The sequence below is a fragment of the Hoplias malabaricus genome, chromosome 8 (assembly GCF_029633855.1).
Source record: "Hoplias malabaricus isolate fHopMal1 chromosome 8, fHopMal1.hap1, whole genome shotgun sequence".
NCBI lineage: Eukaryota > Metazoa > Chordata > Actinopteri > Characiformes > Erythrinidae > Hoplias > Hoplias malabaricus.
The window spans coordinates 14256867-14277289 of record NC_089807.1 but is presented as its reverse complement, the minus strand read 5'-3'; the positions used below and the strand labels follow the sequence as shown (position 1 = coordinate 14277289).

Below are 20423 nucleotides of genomic sequence, written 5' to 3'. Positions count from 1 at the left end.
ACAGAACAAAACGCATCCCGTATCGGTGCAAAACGGACAACAATTGAGTGAAAAGGAGTTTGCATGCCAGTTTTTCAATAATAATAATAATTCTACAAATAATCACTGGATATAGCTCATTGACTTGAAGTAAAATATTTTTGCACTATGATTGAGTGTTCTGATTTCAACTGCTGAAAGGGAATTGTGCATGTAGTATTTACAGTGGTATGAAAAAGTTTGGGCCCTGATAATTTTCAGGATTTTCCTTTATAAATCATTTGTTGTTCGGATCAGCAATTTCAGTTAAAAATATCATATAGCAGATGAACACAGTGAAATGAAATTAAGTTTATAGGATTATAAAGAAAATATAATATATAGGATTATATAGAAAAGTCAAATGAAGTTTATAGGATTTAAAGTGTGGAATAATTATTTAAACTTAGGCAGGTGTATAAATGTGGGCACCCTTGTCGTTTTATTGATTTGAATACTTTAGCACTAATTATTGGAACACAACATTTTTTTGAACGCTAATTGACCCTTGACCTACATTCACAGGTGAATCCAATTATGAGAAAGTGTTAAGGTGGCCAACTGCACATTTTTCTCCTCTTTGCATCTTCTCTGAAGAGTGGCAACATGGGAGCCTCAAAACAACTACAACATCATCAAAAGACCTACAACATCATCTTGCTAAAGATGGTGTCACTGTGCATTGTTCAACTATTCAGTGCACTTAGCACAAGGAGAGGCTGTATGGGAGAGTAATGCAGAAGTCGTCTTTTTTGCGCACACGCCACACACAGTTGCTTGAGGTATGCAAAAGCACATTTGGACAAGCTAGCTTCATTTTGGAATAAGGTGCTGTGGACTGATGAAACTAAAATTATTTATGTTATGTTATTTGGACATAACAAGGGGCGGTATGCATGGTGAAAAAAGAGCACAGAATTCCAAGACAAAAACTTGCTACCCACAGTAAAATTTGGTGGCGGTTCCATCATGCAGTGGGGCCGTGTGTTCAGTGCAGGTAGTAGGAATCTTGTTAAAGTTGAGGGTCGTATGGATTCTGGTCAGTATCAGCAGATTCTTGAGAACAATGTTCAAGAATCAGTGAAGTTGAAGTTGCACCAGGGCTGGGTACTTCAACAAGACAATGACCCTAAACACTGCTCAAAATCTACTAAGGCACAAGTACAACGTTCTGGAATGGTCATCTCAGTCCCAGACCTGAATATTATAGAAAATCTGTGGTGTGATTTAAAGCGGGCTGTCCATGCTCTGAAACCATGAAACCTGACTGAACTGGAGATGTTTTGTAAAGAAAAATGGTCCAAAATACCTTCAAACAAAATCCAGACTCACATTGGAAGCTATAGGAAGTGTTTAGAGGCTGTTATTTCTGCGAAAGGAGGATCTAATAAATAGTGATATAATTTTTCTGTTGAATGTGCCCAAATTTATGCACCTGCCTAATTTTGTTTAAACAATTATTGCACAATTTCTGTAAATCCTATAAACTTCATTTTACTTCTCAAATATCACTATCAATATCAGTGTTCATCTGCTATATGATATTTTTAACTGAAATAGCTGATCCGAACAACCAATGATTTATAAAGGAAAATCCTGAAAATTATCAGGGGTGCCTAAACGTTTTCATACCACTGTAAATCTATTTTAAATCCATATATCATTTTAAATATGTTTTGTTGGAGCAAAATATGAATTGTATTAAGTAACTGAAAGTTATGCTTAAAATGATCCTGTCACAATTTCCATATCGGTCAAACGATAAGTAGTCTACGGGCTTTGACATGTGCAGTTACCTGTGGTTTGGTTTCCTCTTCATCTTTGTAGAAATAAAGTTGGTCAGTGCGCAACACAAACCAGCGCAGCTGCCAGTTCTTCATGATGCTGCGCTGCTTCTTCAGCCAGCCGGCCTTCACTGCCCGTTCCTGGAGGCCCGGAGAGGATGGCCGACTTAAGCCCCTGGTCAGCTCTCCCATCACCATGCTCTTAGACCTGGCTGTAGGGACAAACACATAGACAAAGAGAAAGGTCAGTCAGAAGCCTGTTTTGGACTTGAATATCTTTACACTTTCAGCAAAGAAAAGTCAATTGTATATCTGTAGAATGCTCATGGACAGATTAACGTTTATAGAGCTGAATTTATGCATTCAGCAAGGCATTTATTTTCATTTGCACTAGCAAAAACATGAAATATAAAGCTCATATTTGACCAAAGCAAAGTTATTAACTATAAAATCCAGCTCACACCTGCTCTATGAATCAGCAAACTCATAGTGAAAGCTGTACTTAACCACAACCTTGGCATAATGGGGATATAATACAATCATCTCAGAGGCATATTTCATATGTAAGAGGAACAGAAGCAGAATTCACATCAGGCTTGTGGGGAGAAAAAAAAAAATCAATCTTCCCATTCCCATCTATTCCATCTTCTTCAGCTGGGGGCAGCAGGCCGAGGACATCAGCATTTGAGAGCACTATCAGGTTTCTTTTCTCCAGGCATTTCTCACCAGAGGGCTATGCCACACTCTGACTCTACGCTGTTTTTCTTATGCCTCTTATTCTCAAAGTCACAATTGCTTTTTGTGGTCTCTGGTCATAATGGCCATTCCATTCCCTGAGTCCATTTGTCTGAAGGAGGACTGCAGATACTGCCAGAATCTCATTAAATCACTGTGGGTAATGGAAGCCTCATCAGTGTTATTGTAGACCTCTCTGCCCAAGGGAAATGAGGAGGGGGGGGACAAGCACTCCTAAAATCACTCACTCCTTAAAGCACCAAGCTTCAGGGACAGTCCCAGTGCTGTCTCCCCTCATTAGCTGTAAATGTGAAGAGTAAAACCTGCCTGCCAGCCAGTCAGTCTGTACAAGGATTCAAAGGTTTCAACTGAAAAGCTTAGATCACGTTCTTTCAATTCATCTTCTTGACTGCTTACTGCCCAGTGAGCTAAAAATAAAGGGCATTGGGCTAAGCTTATACATATTTTATTGCTGCTCATTCTTAGTTCATTGGAATTAACACTTTCCATGTGTCTCATTGCCTTTAATATGATAAAATTAATAATTGATTTTAAGCATTAATTTAACAATTAATATCTGCCTACAATGATCAAATACCTAAAACAAAAATAGCCCACCAGAGTGAGCACTATTACAAATGAGAAAGAGAGGAGGAAAGTGAGGGGTGGGGGGTTGGGTCCGTTGGAATAAGGCTCATCATCATTTCATGAGGACACCTTGAGGATGGCATGAGGAACAGCATGGTAATGAATACTGCATGTCTTTGGGCTAAGCTCTGCTGTTGTTCTTCCTTCCCAGGAGCCAAGGCATCTAGCCATTCCACATTAGCTCTGAATGGGCTTCATATTCATGCCTGGTCCATACTGGTCCGACTGCAGGACGGTCTAAAAGCAAATCATATGCCTCCTGGTTCTAGACAAGGGAATGGCCATGCTGGGAAATGTACATGACTCATGCACATTTTCCAGCAGAGCACTTGCAGAGAGAAGACACTCAAGGTGGTCCTGCATTCACAACGGGTAGTAAATCTCATCTCAGGCATGTACATAAATATCTATCTGCCTCCTTAAAGCTGTGGATAGTTCATGTCATGATCTGCTGTGCAATAGCTACAGGGAAAATAAAGGTGAATCAGTGTTCACAGTTAGATGCACAATAAGCACATGGAACCATCTCAATTTGTAATACCACTCATCCACGGTTGTGTTACAGATATCAGTAAAGCGTCCTAAGCCTTTAAAAAAAATACTATATACTACAATATTATAGTTGTTCAAAAAGACAAAATATACATATAAAATGACCTAGGAGTGGCGTTAAGTAAGTTCTCAGTATCAATATAATCTACTAACCCTGCATGTTATTTCATAATGAGTCTAGGAAGTGACATTTTCTGAGGGTATATAAAGAAAGAGCAGCTCTTTTTAATCATTATTGTTGCTGAAACCGCTACAAAAACTAAACCATTCTGAGTAACACAAGTATGTAGAAAAACATTGAGCATCATGCTGTGTGTGACTGGATTCCAAGGCTGTAGGGTGGATTAGTCATCAGCCTTGAGGGAGTTTTACATATTACCAAGTTTGAAGAAAGATCTCATAGGAAAGTGATCTGATGATGAAGAACTGAGGTCAGCAGTAAATGATCATTGTTCAAATAAAAATATGACTACATATAAAATTTAAAATCTAATACATTTCATGTGTTTTAGTTCATACATGAACTGTGACCTTATTTAAAACTCCTCGTATTCTTATTAAATATGAATATATCAAAGCACTTAAGCTACAATAACCAGTGAGCGTTTGAATGAGTAGATGTGAAGTACCAATTCTGAATGTGGAATGATTTGACAATAACTATTAAAGATGGCATTAATCATAATATAACATCAAAACATACTGTATGTGTAAAGTCCAAATGATGTATATTTGATTTACCTCCCAAGATCTGATTCAGCATATTTTGCAGACACTACAACTTTACATCAGTAATCAGAAACTGGAATCAGACTGGTGCCATTTCCACTTAAAAAAAAAATCCCAAAACAATCCGTTTACATATTAGTTTACTGAGCTACAAATCCTGTTACCATTAGTGCTACTGGCAGACGGGTTGGGGTCATGCCTTATTAGCCGTGTGTGACAGCTCAAACATGACACTATTGCATATAACAACATTCAGCTATATATTCAGTTATGAGCTAACAAGGTCCTCACACTGACAAATGCGATGCACTGAATTTGCCCAATTACTTCCATATGCTGAATAAAATCAGCACCAATATTGCTAAAGGTAAGTAAACTGAAAGACAAAATTGAGCTAATGCCATACTGTATGGAAAGGGAATTTGGTTCATATATAAATGAAGTAAATTCAACACACACCCAGGCAGGAAAGTGAAAGAAAATACTGTATAACAGATGATTGGTATTACCATTGTGTGTGTGTGGGGGGGGGGGTTCAATTGAAATATATTGCTGTAGAACAAATGAGATGTGGCTAGGGCGCTGTGCTCAGCATGCTAAAAATGTGCTTGGCGGACCCTCTGACACGGCAGGTGAAAGCAGAACACTCATCAAAAGTGACATGCTCCATATGCAGTGTGACAGAGGCAGAGTGAGACAGCAAAGCAGTGTGTTTCAGCTCCACTCGCCCGTATTATGTTGCACAGCAGGCAGCGGATCAATCCACAAATAGCCTTTTACAGCTAGAAAGCACTGGTGCTGAAGCAGACAAGCAACCACGCCTGTAACCTGCATCCAGGAGCCGAACATTCAGCACACATTAAGCACACTGTTTACAAAGACTAAACCTACTTCATAATATAACCTGGGTTCTTTAATACTGGAATTTACAAATGTATGTAGTCATTTTTAGGTCAAATTAAATGTAACCCGATTAACATACAATTGGTAGGGGCTTACTGTCCTAGTGTAGCTAACTTTCACATAGCTCTTATACGTTGTGAACACAAGACTCATGAAAGTATTATTTATCATGGAAGGGGGAAAAAAGCAGCATGGGTAATATTTTGAACACGGTTTGAGTCAGAAGAACTTACCCCAGTATGAATGAAGTCCTATATACACATGAATATACATGAATACATTTACTGTAAATAAACATTATGTGACTTTTGCTCTCAGTCACAAGTAGGCTCATGCTCATCAGCTCTTGGGACAGTTCACTTCTTCAATGAAGCAAATGAAAGATGTGACACGTCGCTGGACATCGTTTATGCCAGAGAAAGGTTACTAGGCAACAGAGCATTAGTGTCCAACTTGCCCCACACAGGACCATGGTACCCAGCATTTCAGTTCTGTTCTGAGGGATGAAAGCAGCACTCAGCAGAAGCAGAGCAGTAGGAGTGCAGTAAGGGAGTGCAAACTGCTGCTGAGGATGAGAGAGAATAGAGGCAGAGAGAGAGAGAGGCAATGCAGTGCTTACCTCTCCTCGTCTGTCTAATCTTGGGGCTCAGCATAGTGCTCATCGCTGGAGAGTGCTGTTGTCTATCCACATGTTTGGATCTCCCCTAGACTCTTGTCTACTGCCTCGCCCTGTTGCACCTTATCTTTTAGCTTTAGGCAGCATCCCTCCCTCTCTCACTCTCTCTCTCTCTCTCTCCCTTTACTGTCACTCCCTCCCTCTTGCTCTCTTCCTCACTCTTGTCCCACTGGCCCGCTGCTTTGAGCCGCACTTTTCCCAAGCACCGCCCACTCTCATTATGCAGAGGCAGCTGGAGGAGAGGGACCTCATGCATGCGCACGCACACACACACACACACACACACGCACGCGCGTATCCACCCTTACCCATAATGCATTATTTATCCCCACCACCACCCAAATGAATTCCACTCTGGCCCAGCCATTAAAGGCCTGGATGATTACTGTCAATAATTCAGTGGAGCAGAAACAGAAGGGTCTCTGCCATTTTCCTCTCTCCTTCCTTCCTCTTAATTGGCTCTGTGGTCTATGGTTGCTGGTGTATGCGTCTGCTGAGCTGCTTGTGGGTGTGTGTTCCTGTGCGCATCCATGCAACTTCCCTGTTTCCTTCATTGTATTCTCCTTTTACTCATAACCTCTTAATCTGCAGTATTCACCACGTCCAAGCTAAAATGGCACTTGCCAAAACTGCCTAGCAGAATTATGAATGAGTTTTAGAGTCTGTGGTCTTATAAGCCATGATATCTAACAGGTCCGGCAATCTTTTGTACCCACCCATGATCCCTGTACTCGTTAATTATAGTGATTTCATGAACTAGACTTGAATGCAATTCAATATGAATCCATGAGGCTAGTTCTCTTTCAAATGACCTGAATTACAATCCTGTACCTGAATCTGGCACATGTAGTAAAACTGTGTAGTGCTTAATGAAGATCATGCAAACAGCTGTAAAGAAACTGGATGCTACTCATACACAATATTGCCAAACGTATTTGTTTGTCTGCCTTTGCACGCATATGAACTTGAGTGACATCCCACCCATAAACCATTGGGTTTAATATGTTGTCAGCCCACCCTTTGCAACTCTTCTGGGAAGGCTTTCCACAAGGTTTAGAAGTGTATTTATGTAAATTTTTGACCATTCTTCTAGAAGTGCATTTGTGAGATCAGGCACTAATGTTGGAAGGCCTGGCTCACAGTATCCACTCTAATTCATCCCAAACGTGTTATGAAGCATTAAGAGTTCCTTTCACTGGAACTAAGGAGCCAAGCTCATAACCTGAAAAACAACACTACACCATAATCCCCCTCCACCAATCTTTACACCTGGCACAATGCAGTCAGATAAGTACAGTTCTCCTGGCAACCACCAAACCCAGACTCGTCCGTTGGATCAACAGGCATAGAAGCGTGATTCGTCACTCCAGAGAACATGTCTCCACTGCTCTAGAGTCCAGTTGTGGTATGCTTTACACAACTGCATCTGATGCTTTGCATTACGCATTGTAAAGCTTTGATGCACCTGCTTGGCCACGAAAACCCATACCATGAAGCTCTCTATGCACTATTCTTGAGCTAATCTGAAGGCCACATGAAGTTCGGAGGTCTGTAGCGATTGGCTCTGCAGACAGTTGGCAACTTTAGTCAGCCATTTAGTTCAAACAAAAGCAGGTTCTGTCTATGTTGTCCAAAGTTCATACAAGCAGCATAAAATGTACATGTAACTATGAGTTGGCATATTAATAAACAATTCCAAATGTTTATAATGTCCAAGTTTTATAAACTATACTTCTTTAAAGGCATATGTCAGACTAACATTACATAATTAGTCCTATGTACATGAATTGTGCTTGTTATGACTAACTGATTCTGATAAAAACATTCACCATGCCAAGGTTCTCAAACAAGGGGAAAAAAAGTGGTTTACCTAAAAGCCTCCTTTGCCTCTCTGAATGCAGAACCTTTGTGTTGTTCATGGGAACAGACCCATCTTGATGTTCATTCAAAACACAGAGTATGTGCTGTCTGAAGTCTCTGCGTAGGGACTGGAAAGGAAATCACAATTAAGAAGTATACTCCTCCTTCTGCTCAGGAAGACACAAGAAGCATTTAGTGAATCAGCAGATTTTTAACTTGGAAAGCAATTAGATAAAGTTACATCACACAAAAGAATGTGAGCATGTCACCAAAACACAACAAGAGTGACACAGAGAAACAGAATCCACAATCATGAGCCCAGTAAACACCATTGTCAGAATGCCACAATGCTCTAAACTTCCCTTCTACCTACCATCTCAAATCAAGCTCTTTGAAGGAGCACATCCTGATATGCAAGTTTCTAGCAGCATAAGGGAAAAAGCTTCAGAGGGCTGACAACAGTGAAATATGAGAATGTTATGTCCAACACATGAGACCAAACTGTGCTTGCTACATTCAGACTGTTATCAGGAAGTGATGACTGGCAACAGAGAAGTGAAAATGAACTTGGGCTTAAAGCTAAAGTTTCCCCTAATTACCATTAATAAATCAAGAGTTAAAATTGTATGAACATTGTGTGATATGTGTATAACTTCACAAATAATCACCAACACTTAAACACTTAGAAATGTGCAAATTTCCCTTAAACATTTTTAAAGGGCCATCTAAATTAAAAAAACAACTGGAACAAACTACAAAAAAAAAAAAAATTAAAACAACAACAATATACATCTACTACTACTCAAAGAATATATATACATAGTTTTATTTTGGCTGTCACATATCTTTTAACACATTATCCAAAATGAAAGGCTGGTTTCAATAATAAAATAGAGCACATTACACCATACAAATGTTATTGGATTAAATTTTATATAATTTTCGTAAGTCTTTTAGCAGTAAGAGTACAGTTTAAAATCTACAGGCCATAACCCTTCTGAAGAGAAAATGAACTTATCACAGGCAATTAAGTTGAAATATCATTTCATCCACTAATGGACATAGTATGACTGAACATGTCAGACATGCACAAGATGCAGTGTGTCAAATAATGACAGATGTAATGACTCTGAAGAGGTGATTCACTGCTAGAGTGAGAGAGTCTGTCAGCTGAGAGGAAAATAGATTTCTTATGGTCATAAGGTAGTAGTTCCTCAAACAAGCTTTTTAACCACACAAGTTTTAATCTCATTATTACTGTACGTGCATAGCACTCAATATAGTGTCAAATATAGTGTGCAGATATTATGCTGGGTCTACTAATCCATAAAAGAAACACAGCAGTTTTTTCAACCCGACCTCTGTTCAGCACAGCTGTAGTTTTATGACCAATTACCACATTTGAATTTTGTTCATTTCCTTAAATTCCATGCGTTACTTTGATTTCACTCATGGCTAATAAGTAATCATAAGCAAAAATAGGAACTGCCTATAAAATCCTTAACCCATTGTAACAGGTAAAAACATTAAATGCATTTTAAAAACAGCACCACCAGAAAAATGTTGAAATATTCAAGTTATAAAATAATAACTTATAATGATCTTTATTATTGTATAATCTTTAAAGAGAATTCTGCGGCATGCAGCAGGTTTTCCACTACACCTATATTACATCCCAACGTAAAGGAGCAATCTGTAATATTGACAACAAGTGTTTAAAATGGCTATAACAGTAAAATTTCAATGCACTGGAGTAAGTCGTCTGCCACCCTTGACCTCCTCACAAACACTGAGCCTAAACAAACTGGAGCAAGACACATTCAAGAATTTTGAACATACATAGCTAAAAATATGTGGCATAATCAATCTATGTACACAGGAAAGTTTAAATCATTTCACAAAAACACCTACCTACACTAGTGAAAGGCTAATACAGTGTGTAAAATGCATCACTTGACGAGACTAATGTTACATTCATTAACAATTTTTCCCTTACACTTTAAATGTCACTTGCTTCTCAGTTTTCACATTCAAACATTTGGCTCCATGTTAAATGGAATAGAATACGAGGCTAATATTGATGTTATTCACAAGCTTTTTTTCTGTTCCATCTTAATTATACGACCATGCGAGGCTGAGGTTGTATGAAACACAACACTTAAGCCTTAATTTCTTCATTTAAAACACACAAGCCTAATATTTATTCTCATTTAACTCCATCTCATGGAGGTTTAAGATGGTTGCATATGCTTTTAAGCATTTGTCTACTATTGTGTTTTATACTTGGCAACCTGGGGTGTGGAAGCAGTACTGGGGATTGGGCAGAGGACTGAAACAGAAGGCTGATTGTTGCACTGCTGCCAGAGATGCCAGTGCTTCAATTAAACATTGTTCCCAAATCTCTAATAGCACATCCTGGTCACCTTGTAGCTCACTGAATCTTTCACTATAATACAATGAGTTTTTTTTTTTTAAAGGTGGATAAGCAAATAGAGTTAAAATAAACAGGTTAAAATTAAATTAAATTAAATAAATAACTTGTTTCATAAAGTAATGGATGCATCATGATAATATAAACCTAGCCATTTTGCTTATGCAATCCTAGGCCCAAAAAGTGAATATTTATTTTAACAAACAATACAATGCATTTGGAAAGCATGTTTTTTCAAGGCAGGCAATGTGTTTCACATGAGTTTTTAATTGATAGATGTAGCTATGCAACTCCCAGAATTGTTTTATGTAATATTTAATTTTTTGAGACTATACTCTTCTATTTTGAATAAGTAGGCCAAATACATTTTAGCTTACTGTAGCACCATCAAGTTCTCAAGACTGGTTTTAACATTGACAAGAATGTAGTTTCGTACAAAATTTATTTTGCATCAGAAGTGAAATACAAAACAGCCTTCCAATAACCAGGATAACATTTTGTCATACATTTATAAACATAACCACAATAGACCTAACAAAGTATGTAGAGCAACAGGTGGACTACAGCATGTAATTGCAGGTGAACCATAGTGCACCTCTTCAGTCAATGGAGCTGATCCTGTGGACAATTTTAGAAGCAAGGAGGTAATTTTGATGTTATAATTGATCTGTGTACCTGTGCATATATCTCACAGTTTACACCAGGTTTGATCATCAATGAGCTGATGAAAATTTGAGAACTATCTAGTTTTTGGAAAAAACAAATAAACAAAATAACAAAACATAGATCTGTTGAATCAAAACACTTATAACAGAGGTCTAAAGAGAAATTGTGTTCGGCGTCTGTCCATTTTCTATTATGAACCTGTTTTGGGTCAACAGGTTTTCTACTGTTGGGGGTACATGTGGAAAATATGCCACAATTACAGTTAATGGAAATTGAACATATGCTGGAGATGCAGCAAAGAGATTAGGTTGAAAATGATTGAGTTTCCCTTAAATCCTCCAAATTGATGCTTTAAGATAAGCTAAACTGTTTTTCATCTGAAAGCTGCAGGCATAGACAGAGGGGTGGGTGTGGGTTCTTGCATCAGTAGCTAGACCAATGTAGCAGTTGTAATGAAATGCAATTACCCAAAACCATCTTTCTCAGGCGGTCAGATTTAGGGTTCTCTACTGATTACCACAAACAAATCAATTGGAAATTAGTAGCAGACCCAGCACAGATTACATAGATGATTAAGGATGAAATCACAGCTTAAAAGCATGGCTAATACTCTAGCACAGTTCTAATGTAATCAGCCTGCCCTCCATTGTGCACAGCTTACACAGCATATATATATTCCTTCTCAACAGCAAAGCCAAAGTGCATGTGACAGGCAGTTAAATCAGATATGCTGGCAATATACTGGTACATGCTGCCATTTGTAATCCTTTGTAATAACCACCATGCTGCTCAAATATTTTATTAGAAATAAAGATTATAAAATCAATCTAGTCATCTTTATATAATGCCATTATCAATGATAACATTTTGGTATTAACAAAGTCAGAGAAACGTATGGCTCACCACTAAAATATGGCTTCATGTAATGTTTCTTTGAGTGCTGTATATGTTAATACCAGTTCATTTATTTCATTCTGCTTGCAAGCTTTTTAAACATAAATATTCAAACCACATAGTATCATTTTAAAATAGTAATGTAAGTACAGGAATGTTATTAAAACATTTAAATGTGTATAAACAGTATACATACCAAGAATTTAGTAAAATATGAACTTAATCACAACAAAAGTCATGTAAACATGAAAAGAGAAAAATGCCATTCATACAGATGCTTGTTAGTAGAATCACTAAAAAAATACTGCAGCAATAGAATTAAATATATGTTCCCAAAAGACAACATTCAGTAAACTTCTTAATATACAGGGGTTGGACAATGAAACTGAAAAACCTGGTTTTAGACCCCAATAATTTATTAGTATGGTGTAGGGCCTCCTTTTGCGGCCAATACAGCGTCAATTTGTCTTGGGAATGACATAAACAAGTCCTGCACAGTGGTCAGATTGATTTAAGCCATTCTTCTTGCAGGATAGTGGCCAGGTCACTACGTGATGCTGGTGGAGGAAAACGTTTCCTGACTCGCTCCTCCAAAACACCCCAAAGTGGCTCAATAATATTTAGATCTGGTGACTGTGCAGGCCATGGGAGATGTTCACTTCACTTTCATGTTCATCAAACCAATCTTTCACCAGTCTTGCTGTGTGTACTGGTGCATTGTCATCCTGATACACGGCACCGCCTTCAGGATAGAATGTTTGAAACATTGGATGCACATGGTCCTCCAGAATGGTTCGGTAGTCCTTGGCAGTGATGCGCCTATCTATTTCTCTTTTGAACTCTGGTATGTCACACATAATGTTGTGTGCATTGCAATATTTTGAGCAAAACTGTGCTCTTACCCTGCTAAATGAACCTTCACACTCTGCTCTTACTGATGCAATGTGCAGTTAATGAAGACTGGCCACCAGGCTGGTCCAATTTAGCCATGAAACCTCCCACACTAAAATGACAGGTTTTTCAGTTTCATTGTCCAACCCCAGTATTTTAAACTAGAGATCTTCTTTCAAAAGATCTCTTACTATATAGGGACTCTCTAAGACTGAAATGATTCTAAATGTCAACAGATTTGCACTGCTGACCCTTAAAATTCTTCCCTTCAATTAGAAAATGAAGAAATGTGGACAAGCGCTTACTCCAAGAAGGCATCTTATGTTGAGGGTGCCTAAAGTAGGTAGTGGTTCCATTTGAAATAGCATCAAACTGCTCTGAGAGCAGCCAGGCCTCCCAGAGGAGAGTGAGGAGGTTGAGCATGAGCAGCAGGAGAACCCAAGCCTCTCTCCCTGCTACTGAGCTCCAGCTCCACTGCCCCTCTGTGGACAGCCTCCAATAAAAGTAAAAGCCAGCAGTGCTGATAAAGATGAGGTGGGCAAATATCATGGCCAGGATAAAGAGCACAAAGAGGCGATGGTTGTCCCGCCCGACACAGTGATTGAGAAAGAGGCAGTGGTGGTCATAATCCATTACACAAAGGTCACACAGGCGACAGTGCTTGCAGTTGTCCACCTGGAACAGCTACAATAATAAAAATCAGACAGCAGTCGCATTTTAAGGGATTAAACCATATATTAAACATTTTAAAGCTAAATAACCCTTTTTAAAAAACGAATTCTTATTCTGTTTGAGCACTGGCCTAAAATCAAGATGTCAGTACTTGCATTTGAAATGTTTTTATTTTATCATTTCTAATTGAGTTTGGTCCAATTATTGAGTCCAATTACACTACCTGCTGCGCCACCGTGCCACCCATCTGTATATAATAATCAAGAAAATAATGTCTAATGTTGTCAGATGAAGAACTTACTTACTTCACAGTAAATGCAGAAGCGATTAGGATTCTGACTGGCCTCCACCAGGTCAGCTATGCGGGTGAACCTAGGATCTGCATCTGCTGGCCGGAGTCGGCCTGGATCTTTTCTTAAAACTTTCCAGAAAAGCACAAGGACCACAGAGAAATGAAGGACTGAAATGTGTAAGAGTGTATGAGCTGGCCAAATACGTAGGAAGTTAAGGTAAACATGGTATATTTGAGGGTTCAAAACATTGCAAAATGTAATATTATCCATTGCCAGCAAAGGATATTGGGTAGAATTTTAAAATAAAAACAGACTAAAGAATGCATTATGCCTGCAGTCAGGGTTCCGAGATAGATGGGATTCTGCAATCTAGAGAGGAATAACAAATTTAAACAGAAAAATGCCAATTGAAAACAAATCAAACAAAACAAATACACTTTTCAAATACATTAAAACAAAACATTAGAATTTCATGCCATGTTATTATTGGTTCTAACCTCTGATAACTGCTCATTCTGTGATATTGGGACAGGGTGATCTTTGCTAGCCACGGAAACAGCAGTCCACAAAATATTCCTCCATATTCACCCAGTGCTGCAGCTATAAGGAGCACTACTGCTGCACTGAGACTGGGCAACACCAGCGTCCAATAGTATACCACTGTGTTGAAGATAAGAACACAATGTACAGCCAAATATTGCTTATAATTTTAAGAAATACATACAGGTGTACAAAATGATGCTGCAATATTACCATAGGACTCTCTGGGTTTCTGGTCCTTCGGCTTATTGATGAATTGGTTCAAAATTCTGTTGAGTTGCTGATGTCTGCTAGAACACAGAATGACAATTAAAAAACATCTATGGACCGAGCAAGAAAGGCACAGTATGAAAATCACCCTGACTATATGCGTTTCTGGACGTGGTTCTAGGAAGAGTGGATAATTAAATATTGTAGTGGTCAACGGACCTAAAAGTAGTTCCGCGATTACAGAGGTCTAGAGACGTGAGGCCAGTGTGGTTTTTCATGTGTAAAATGTGGAATCCAGCACTCTGCAGTAACAGCCAGCACACCTCAATCATGCCTTTCTCTGCAGCCACATGAAGTGCTGTTGCCCCCTGCTGGTCTACTGCGTCTGCTGCACATCTCTGGCAAAAGAAAGAAAACAATAGCTGTGAAAGTATTTTCTATAGTAAAGGTTAAATAAATATATAAATAAATAAAAACCTGTTAAGTCAACCAGGTCACACATTCTTCCCACACAGTAACCACGTCACATTTTCACAGACACAAGGGTTAAAATGACAATAGGTTTAGAACGATGGGATCAGCTTTGTGGCAAAAACATTTACTATAAATTCACTGCGATCTCTAGCTTAGCACACTACAGGGAGCCACTTAAATTTCTGAAGACATGCATATCATTGCTGTCCAATGAACAACATGAATCTCAATTTCTGTCCATTTTTAGGGTATTACAACATTTGAACACAGCCGTCCTTCACATTGTGGTAAAACTGATAAATTGACCATTAGAAATGCTTGTAAGTGTTTAATCTCTTACAGGCAGCTGGCATCAGAAAGCGCCAGTCATTGGCAACTTCCAGTCAGTAAATGGCAGCTGCCAATCAATCATTGGCAGCCGCAAGCTGGTAAGTGGCAGCCACCAGTCAGTTATTGACAGCTGCCAGTCAGTCAGTGGCAGCCACCTGCCATTGACCATGCACACAGTCAATGACAAATACAAATAGTGACAAATACACACACAAATACCACCCATCATAACCCCAATTATGCAAATAACATGCAACATGTGCCCCTAAACAGAAACATCCCCAAAAGATTCCCTGGGTGTAGCTGCTAAACCCAGTCCTTCCCACAATCCAATTATACATAAATTGCCAAACAGATATAAAGTTTGCTCAGCTTTCAGGGTATGACCACGAATAAGCCCTCAAGAACTAAACATTGTATTCTTGGACATTTCCCACCTTATGTGTTCATTCATTCAGTTGTTTAAAACACTCATTACAAAGTGATATTTTTTCTCAACAATTAAAAATGCTTTCATCAAAATAAATGGATAAAAAAAGCTAAAAACTTACATGATTGCTAGGGCGATCAACTTAGTTAGCTACACAGTTAGCTAATAAAATAGCAGGGTTACCAACAGTAACGCATAGGCCATTTGACCTTCACAATTTGCAGCAGTGAAGAGACATTTGTTTTCTTTGTATTATAATAGAAGTTCAAACAGGTGCTATAAAACAGGTCCACAGTAAGTAATGATTGCTCATTAAAGCTTGAGCTGTCAGGTGTTAGTTGGGAACTGCTAAAATATAAGAAGCAAACAACAAATAAGCACTTAGTCACAATTAATTATTCATTCATTCATTCATTCATTCATTATCTGTAACTGCTTATCCAATTCAGGGTCGCGGTGGGTCCAGAACCTACCTGGAATCATTGGGCGCAAGGCAGGAATACACCCTGGAGGGGGCGCCAGTCCTTCACAGGGCAACACAGACATACACACACATTCACTCACACCTACAGACATTTTGGAGTTGCCAATCCACCTACCAAAGTGTGTTTTTGGACTGTGGGAGGAAACCGGAGCACCCGGAGGAAACCCGAGCGGACACAGGGAGAACACACCAACTCCTCACAGACAGTCACCCGGAGCAGGAATCGAACCCACAACCTCCAGGTCCCGGGAGCTGTGTGACTGCGACACTACCTGCTGCGCCACCGTGCCGCCCTTAGTCGCAATTATTTACAAGAATATTAATAGTCAGCTATATTCTCCACATAAATCACCAAACTAGATATAATACAATGATCAATGCAATCTTGTACATTTACATTTTTATTCAGCAATCTCATCCAGAAGGTCTTTCAATATGTTCTTTCAGTGAAAGCAATATGAAACACCCACAGTATTTAGACCTTAAAAATATAAGACATCCATAATTGATTGATGTTCTTAAATAACGAACTACAAGCATGCCTCTGCAAATGAAAAACAATAAAAAGAACAGCTTTTACCTTCATATCAAGTGTATAATTAATTCCAAATCAGACATTTAATTATGACTGACATATTCAGAAGAATAAGTATTTTTTTCCAAATGTAAGAGCAAATGGCATGTGAAATGTATTACAGGGGAAATAGCTCACATTGTTTCGTAGAAGATACCTGACCACATCAGTATTCCCTGTGGAAGCTGCCATGTGCAGTGGCGTGATCATGAAGTTATCGCCATCTGAGAATCGGAACATAGTGGTCTCCCAGAGGTACTGCATTGCAACACTTAAAAGCAAACAACAAGAACAAAGTATAATATTAGTCTTAAGATGTGTGATAAGTGTTTATTTCTAGCCTGGCAGGACAAGAACCGTACATATGTTAATGATTACTCTGATCACAGAACCCTGACTTAAATTATAATGAAGTTATCCAAAAGCAAATTATGTTTAATAGATCAGGTGCATTCTATATTCAGAACAAATCCTCAGGGTCACACAGATTAAATCTTCAGAGTTTATTTATCCTGAAATCAGAATGTCACGCAATATGCACATAACCCTATATACATTTCAGTTCTTAGTTTTGCTTTTTATCATATCAGCAATTAAGTGTGGTACTATTTATTTTATCAAGTCTCACTTAATAAGTGAGATGCTATGCACTCACACTTAAATGGATTGTGTGGAAATGCAGTTTGTTTACTTTCTAAAACTCTGCGACTTTTAGGGTGGAATTGTATGTTTGAGCGAGGGGGGAGAAAAAAATGTTTTTTTTTTTTTTTTTTGTTTTTTTTTAAATGTGGCTTAAATTTAACTTGTCTGTAAGTTTTTATTTACTGTTTGAGCTACCACAGAACCTCACTTTCGTTAATGCAGTTAACTGTCTCCTGAATTTGGAGATATTTCCACCTTAATTAATCCGAAACAGCACAAAAGTCCATGTTACACATCCATGGAGCAAGAATAGAGCAATATCTTCATCTCAGTTCATCTTGGAATTTTCTCAATTGCCTAAAAGAATGACAGAAGCCTTTTCTATGCCATGAGAAGAAAGAGAGAGAAAGTGTAGCATACCCAACAGAGACAAGCTTGTTTATTTAGTCCTTTACTAACACCGGGGCTTCGTAAACACAGTAGACCGTTTTTGAACACACAAACAATCAGGAGTGCTAGCAAACGGTGAGGAAATATTTTCTGAATTTTATAAAAAGTGTATTTTTCCATTACAAATTGTGAACTATGCCTTTAATGATTAATAAAATCTCAACTAATAATTAATCTGAGAAATAGTGTGATGTTGTAAATGAAATTGATCTGTTAAATTTCTCCTAAAAATGAAAAAACATTACAAATAATGAATACTAGGGATGTCCCAATCCAATCTCAAAGATCAGTATCAAAGCCAATCACAGCATTATTTTACTGATCTGTATCGGCTAAAGTGGGCTTGATCTTAAGTCTGATCCACTGTTTCCTCTAGGCCGCAAGCTCACACCCCCTCCTCCTTCTGTAGTGTACATTGTAAATGTTGTTGTGATCTGATTGGCCACTGTAGTGGACACGTCTTTATGACTGTTTTGCACAAACGCACATTTTGTGGAGCATTAGGGGACACTAAATGCAGTGTTGTGTTTTGGACCCATACGGGATGGGTTTGATCCCATAATTTTGAGTTGAGACTGTTAAGACAAATTTGTTTGAGACATGCTGCTCTCCCTCAGCTGGAGGGAGGGCAGATACTCCACTGTTCCTGAACAGAGAATGCAATTCTCATTAAGCCAATCAGCAGCCAGAGTCATCTGTCCATCATAATGTGCTTCTGCCATTAGAAGTCAGAGGGTCAGAGTCCCGCCTCCAGAGGTTTTTGTGGGTGCTGAGAGAATCAAGTCAACCTTTTTTTTTTTTTTTTTAGGACTGTTACTTGAAGAATCTACATTTAAATTTCTCCCTCAACACATCTGTGATGACAATAAAGCTGACTTATAGAATCAAAGTAATTATTTAACATTAGATGATTTCATACAAGATATTGATATAATATTAAATTATTTATATGAGCTGTTTGTGAAGACACCTTTTGTTTAATTTGTTATAAATAAATAAATAAATAAGCAGCAGCTTGGATGAAGGCAATTTCTTAATGCGAGATATTGAGTGTCAAGTAGATACACTGGGCTAAGTTTAATAACTATAATGTACTTTAAGGGTGCACTGTGTAACAGTACTATCTAGGAAAATCAAGACCGTTACGCTGTATCGGCAGACACTTAATATTAAAAGACTTGGATCGGGGCAAAAAAAACTTGATTGGGACAGTGAAGAGAGACAGTAAAATATATGTATAATCCACCATACATTCTTCAAGAATTTACAGACTGAACAGAATATTTAGTTACTCACATGCTTCCACCACTGACTGCATGATGCAGTGAAGTTTTCCCCTGATAGTCCACAATGCGCAGATCTGCTCCATACTGTATCATTTTATGCATGATGCTGATGTTGCCATGTCTGATTCAGAAAAGTAACATAACAGTTGTGAAGACTATGATGCCGGCATTTTACACTCCTAGATCATCTCATATTATCTTCTATAGCAGCTGGTAATTACCATGCACAGACAAACCCTTAAAGTGCACAATTATGCACTCTACATAAGGGAAGGTAAACAAATATGAAAAGGATATCTGTTAGAACAGTTCTCTGTACCTGCAAGCAAAGTGAAAGGGGGTTTGTCCTGCATCACAGGGTACGTTGGGATCTGCGCCACTACTTAAAAGGAGTTCAGCTATTGGTCGGTTTCCATGCAGAGCAGCAAAATGAAGGGCTGTAAAACCACCCCAACCTGAAAAAAAGTGTAAAAAGTCTGTTATAACTTGTTTTTCTTCCTCAAACAGAGAACGGAAGTACTGTATGCTTGTGATGGAATATTGTTTAAAATCACCTTTGTTCATTGAATTATTAGCTTTAGTGCCGTGCAGTAATTTTACCCACATTTTTTTCCAAGATAGATTTAAATGTGTGTTAAAACTCGTGTATAGTGTATTTGTGTCAAAATATCGTGAGACTTAGCAGGTACCGTGGAAGTGTTGTGATATTGCATTTTTCGTCATATCTCTCAGCACTACTTCCACTAGCTACATTTGCAGATCCACTGAAGCATTAAAAATATATATTTCAAAAATAAATCTGAATAAATATCCTGATCGAGTATGTCCAGGGTGGGGATTTGTTAAAAATGTATTGCTTGGTGGTGAACTCTTCATTATTATCTGATGAACTGTGATAAATGACAAAGGAGGCATTAGTAAGACTTGGCTTTAGTCGTTAAAACCAATGAATAGTTCCACTGTCCAGAAACGCTTCGGTTCAACTGTCTTATCTCAACAAGTCTTATCTCCAAGTGTCTGGCAGGACTTACCCTTCTGTTTTAAGACTGATGGGTCGAGCTGTATTAGCCGAGCAACCTGCTCACCGTCTCCTCTCTGAACAGATTCCAAAATGCCATTTCCTGTACTTACTGAGTTCACAAACATGATAGAGCATCTCCTCCCGCCCCACAGTAAACTCAGCTGTACCTTTATGTTTAGAACCGCCTATTTCATTACTGACATAGCTACAAATGTCAAGTAAAAATGGAG

At 38.4% G+C, this 20423-nt stretch overlaps 2 protein-coding genes across 3 annotated transcripts in view; both read right to left on the bottom strand.

The window, feature by feature from the left end:
• The window catches only part of arhgap22a (Rho GTPase activating protein 22a), a 43009-nt gene extending 34827 nt beyond the window's left edge, over positions 1–8182 (bottom strand). The window contains exons 1-2 of one of the 2 annotated variants that reach the window (XM_066679098.1): positions 7916–8182; positions 1815–2014 (exon numbers count right to left, since the gene is read on the bottom strand). In XM_066679098.1, coding sequence (XP_066535195.1) covers positions 1815–2014; positions 7916–7964 — 249 coding nt within the window. In that variant the 5' untranslated portion in view covers positions 7965–8182. Of the gene's footprint in view, positions 1–1814; positions 2015–5988; positions 6060–7915 lie in introns of those variants that run through there. The other variant, XM_066679099.1, reaches the window with a different exon arrangement.
• Positions 8183–10774: 2592 nt separating this feature from the next.
• On the bottom strand, positions 10775–20417 carry si:ch211-223a10.1 (uncharacterized). Its single transcript, XM_066679100.1, has 10 exons — positions 20204–20417; positions 19492–19627; positions 19183–19293; positions 16933–17065; positions 14722–14900; positions 14506–14579; positions 14250–14412; positions 14039–14121; positions 13765–13955; positions 10775–13471 (listed from the first exon to the last, which is right to left on the bottom strand). Exons 1-10 carry the CDS (start codon positions 20316–20318, stop codon positions 13010–13012), a joined length of 1647 nt encoding a protein of 548 aa, XP_066535197.1. The 5' UTR covers positions 20319–20417; the 3' UTR covers positions 10775–13009.
• Between the last annotated feature and the right edge of the window lie 6 nt (positions 20418–20423).

What these genes read in the sequence shown, in the direction of transcription:
- si:ch211-223a10.1 (XM_066679100.1), bottom strand. Translation starts at nt 20,318, where the DNA reads ATGTTTGTGAACTCAGTAAGTACAGGAAATGGCATTTTGGAATCTGTT. An exon ending in GAAACCCAGAGAGTCCTATG is followed by an intron (nt 14,413 to 14,505) that starts GTAATATTGCAG and finishes TCTTCAACACAG; the next exon opens with TGGTATACTATTGGACGCTG. An exon ending in AGAATGAGCAGTTATCAGAG is followed by an intron (nt 14,122 to 14,249) that starts GTTAGAACCAAT and finishes ATTCCTCTCTAG; the next exon opens with ATTGCAGAATCCCATCTATC.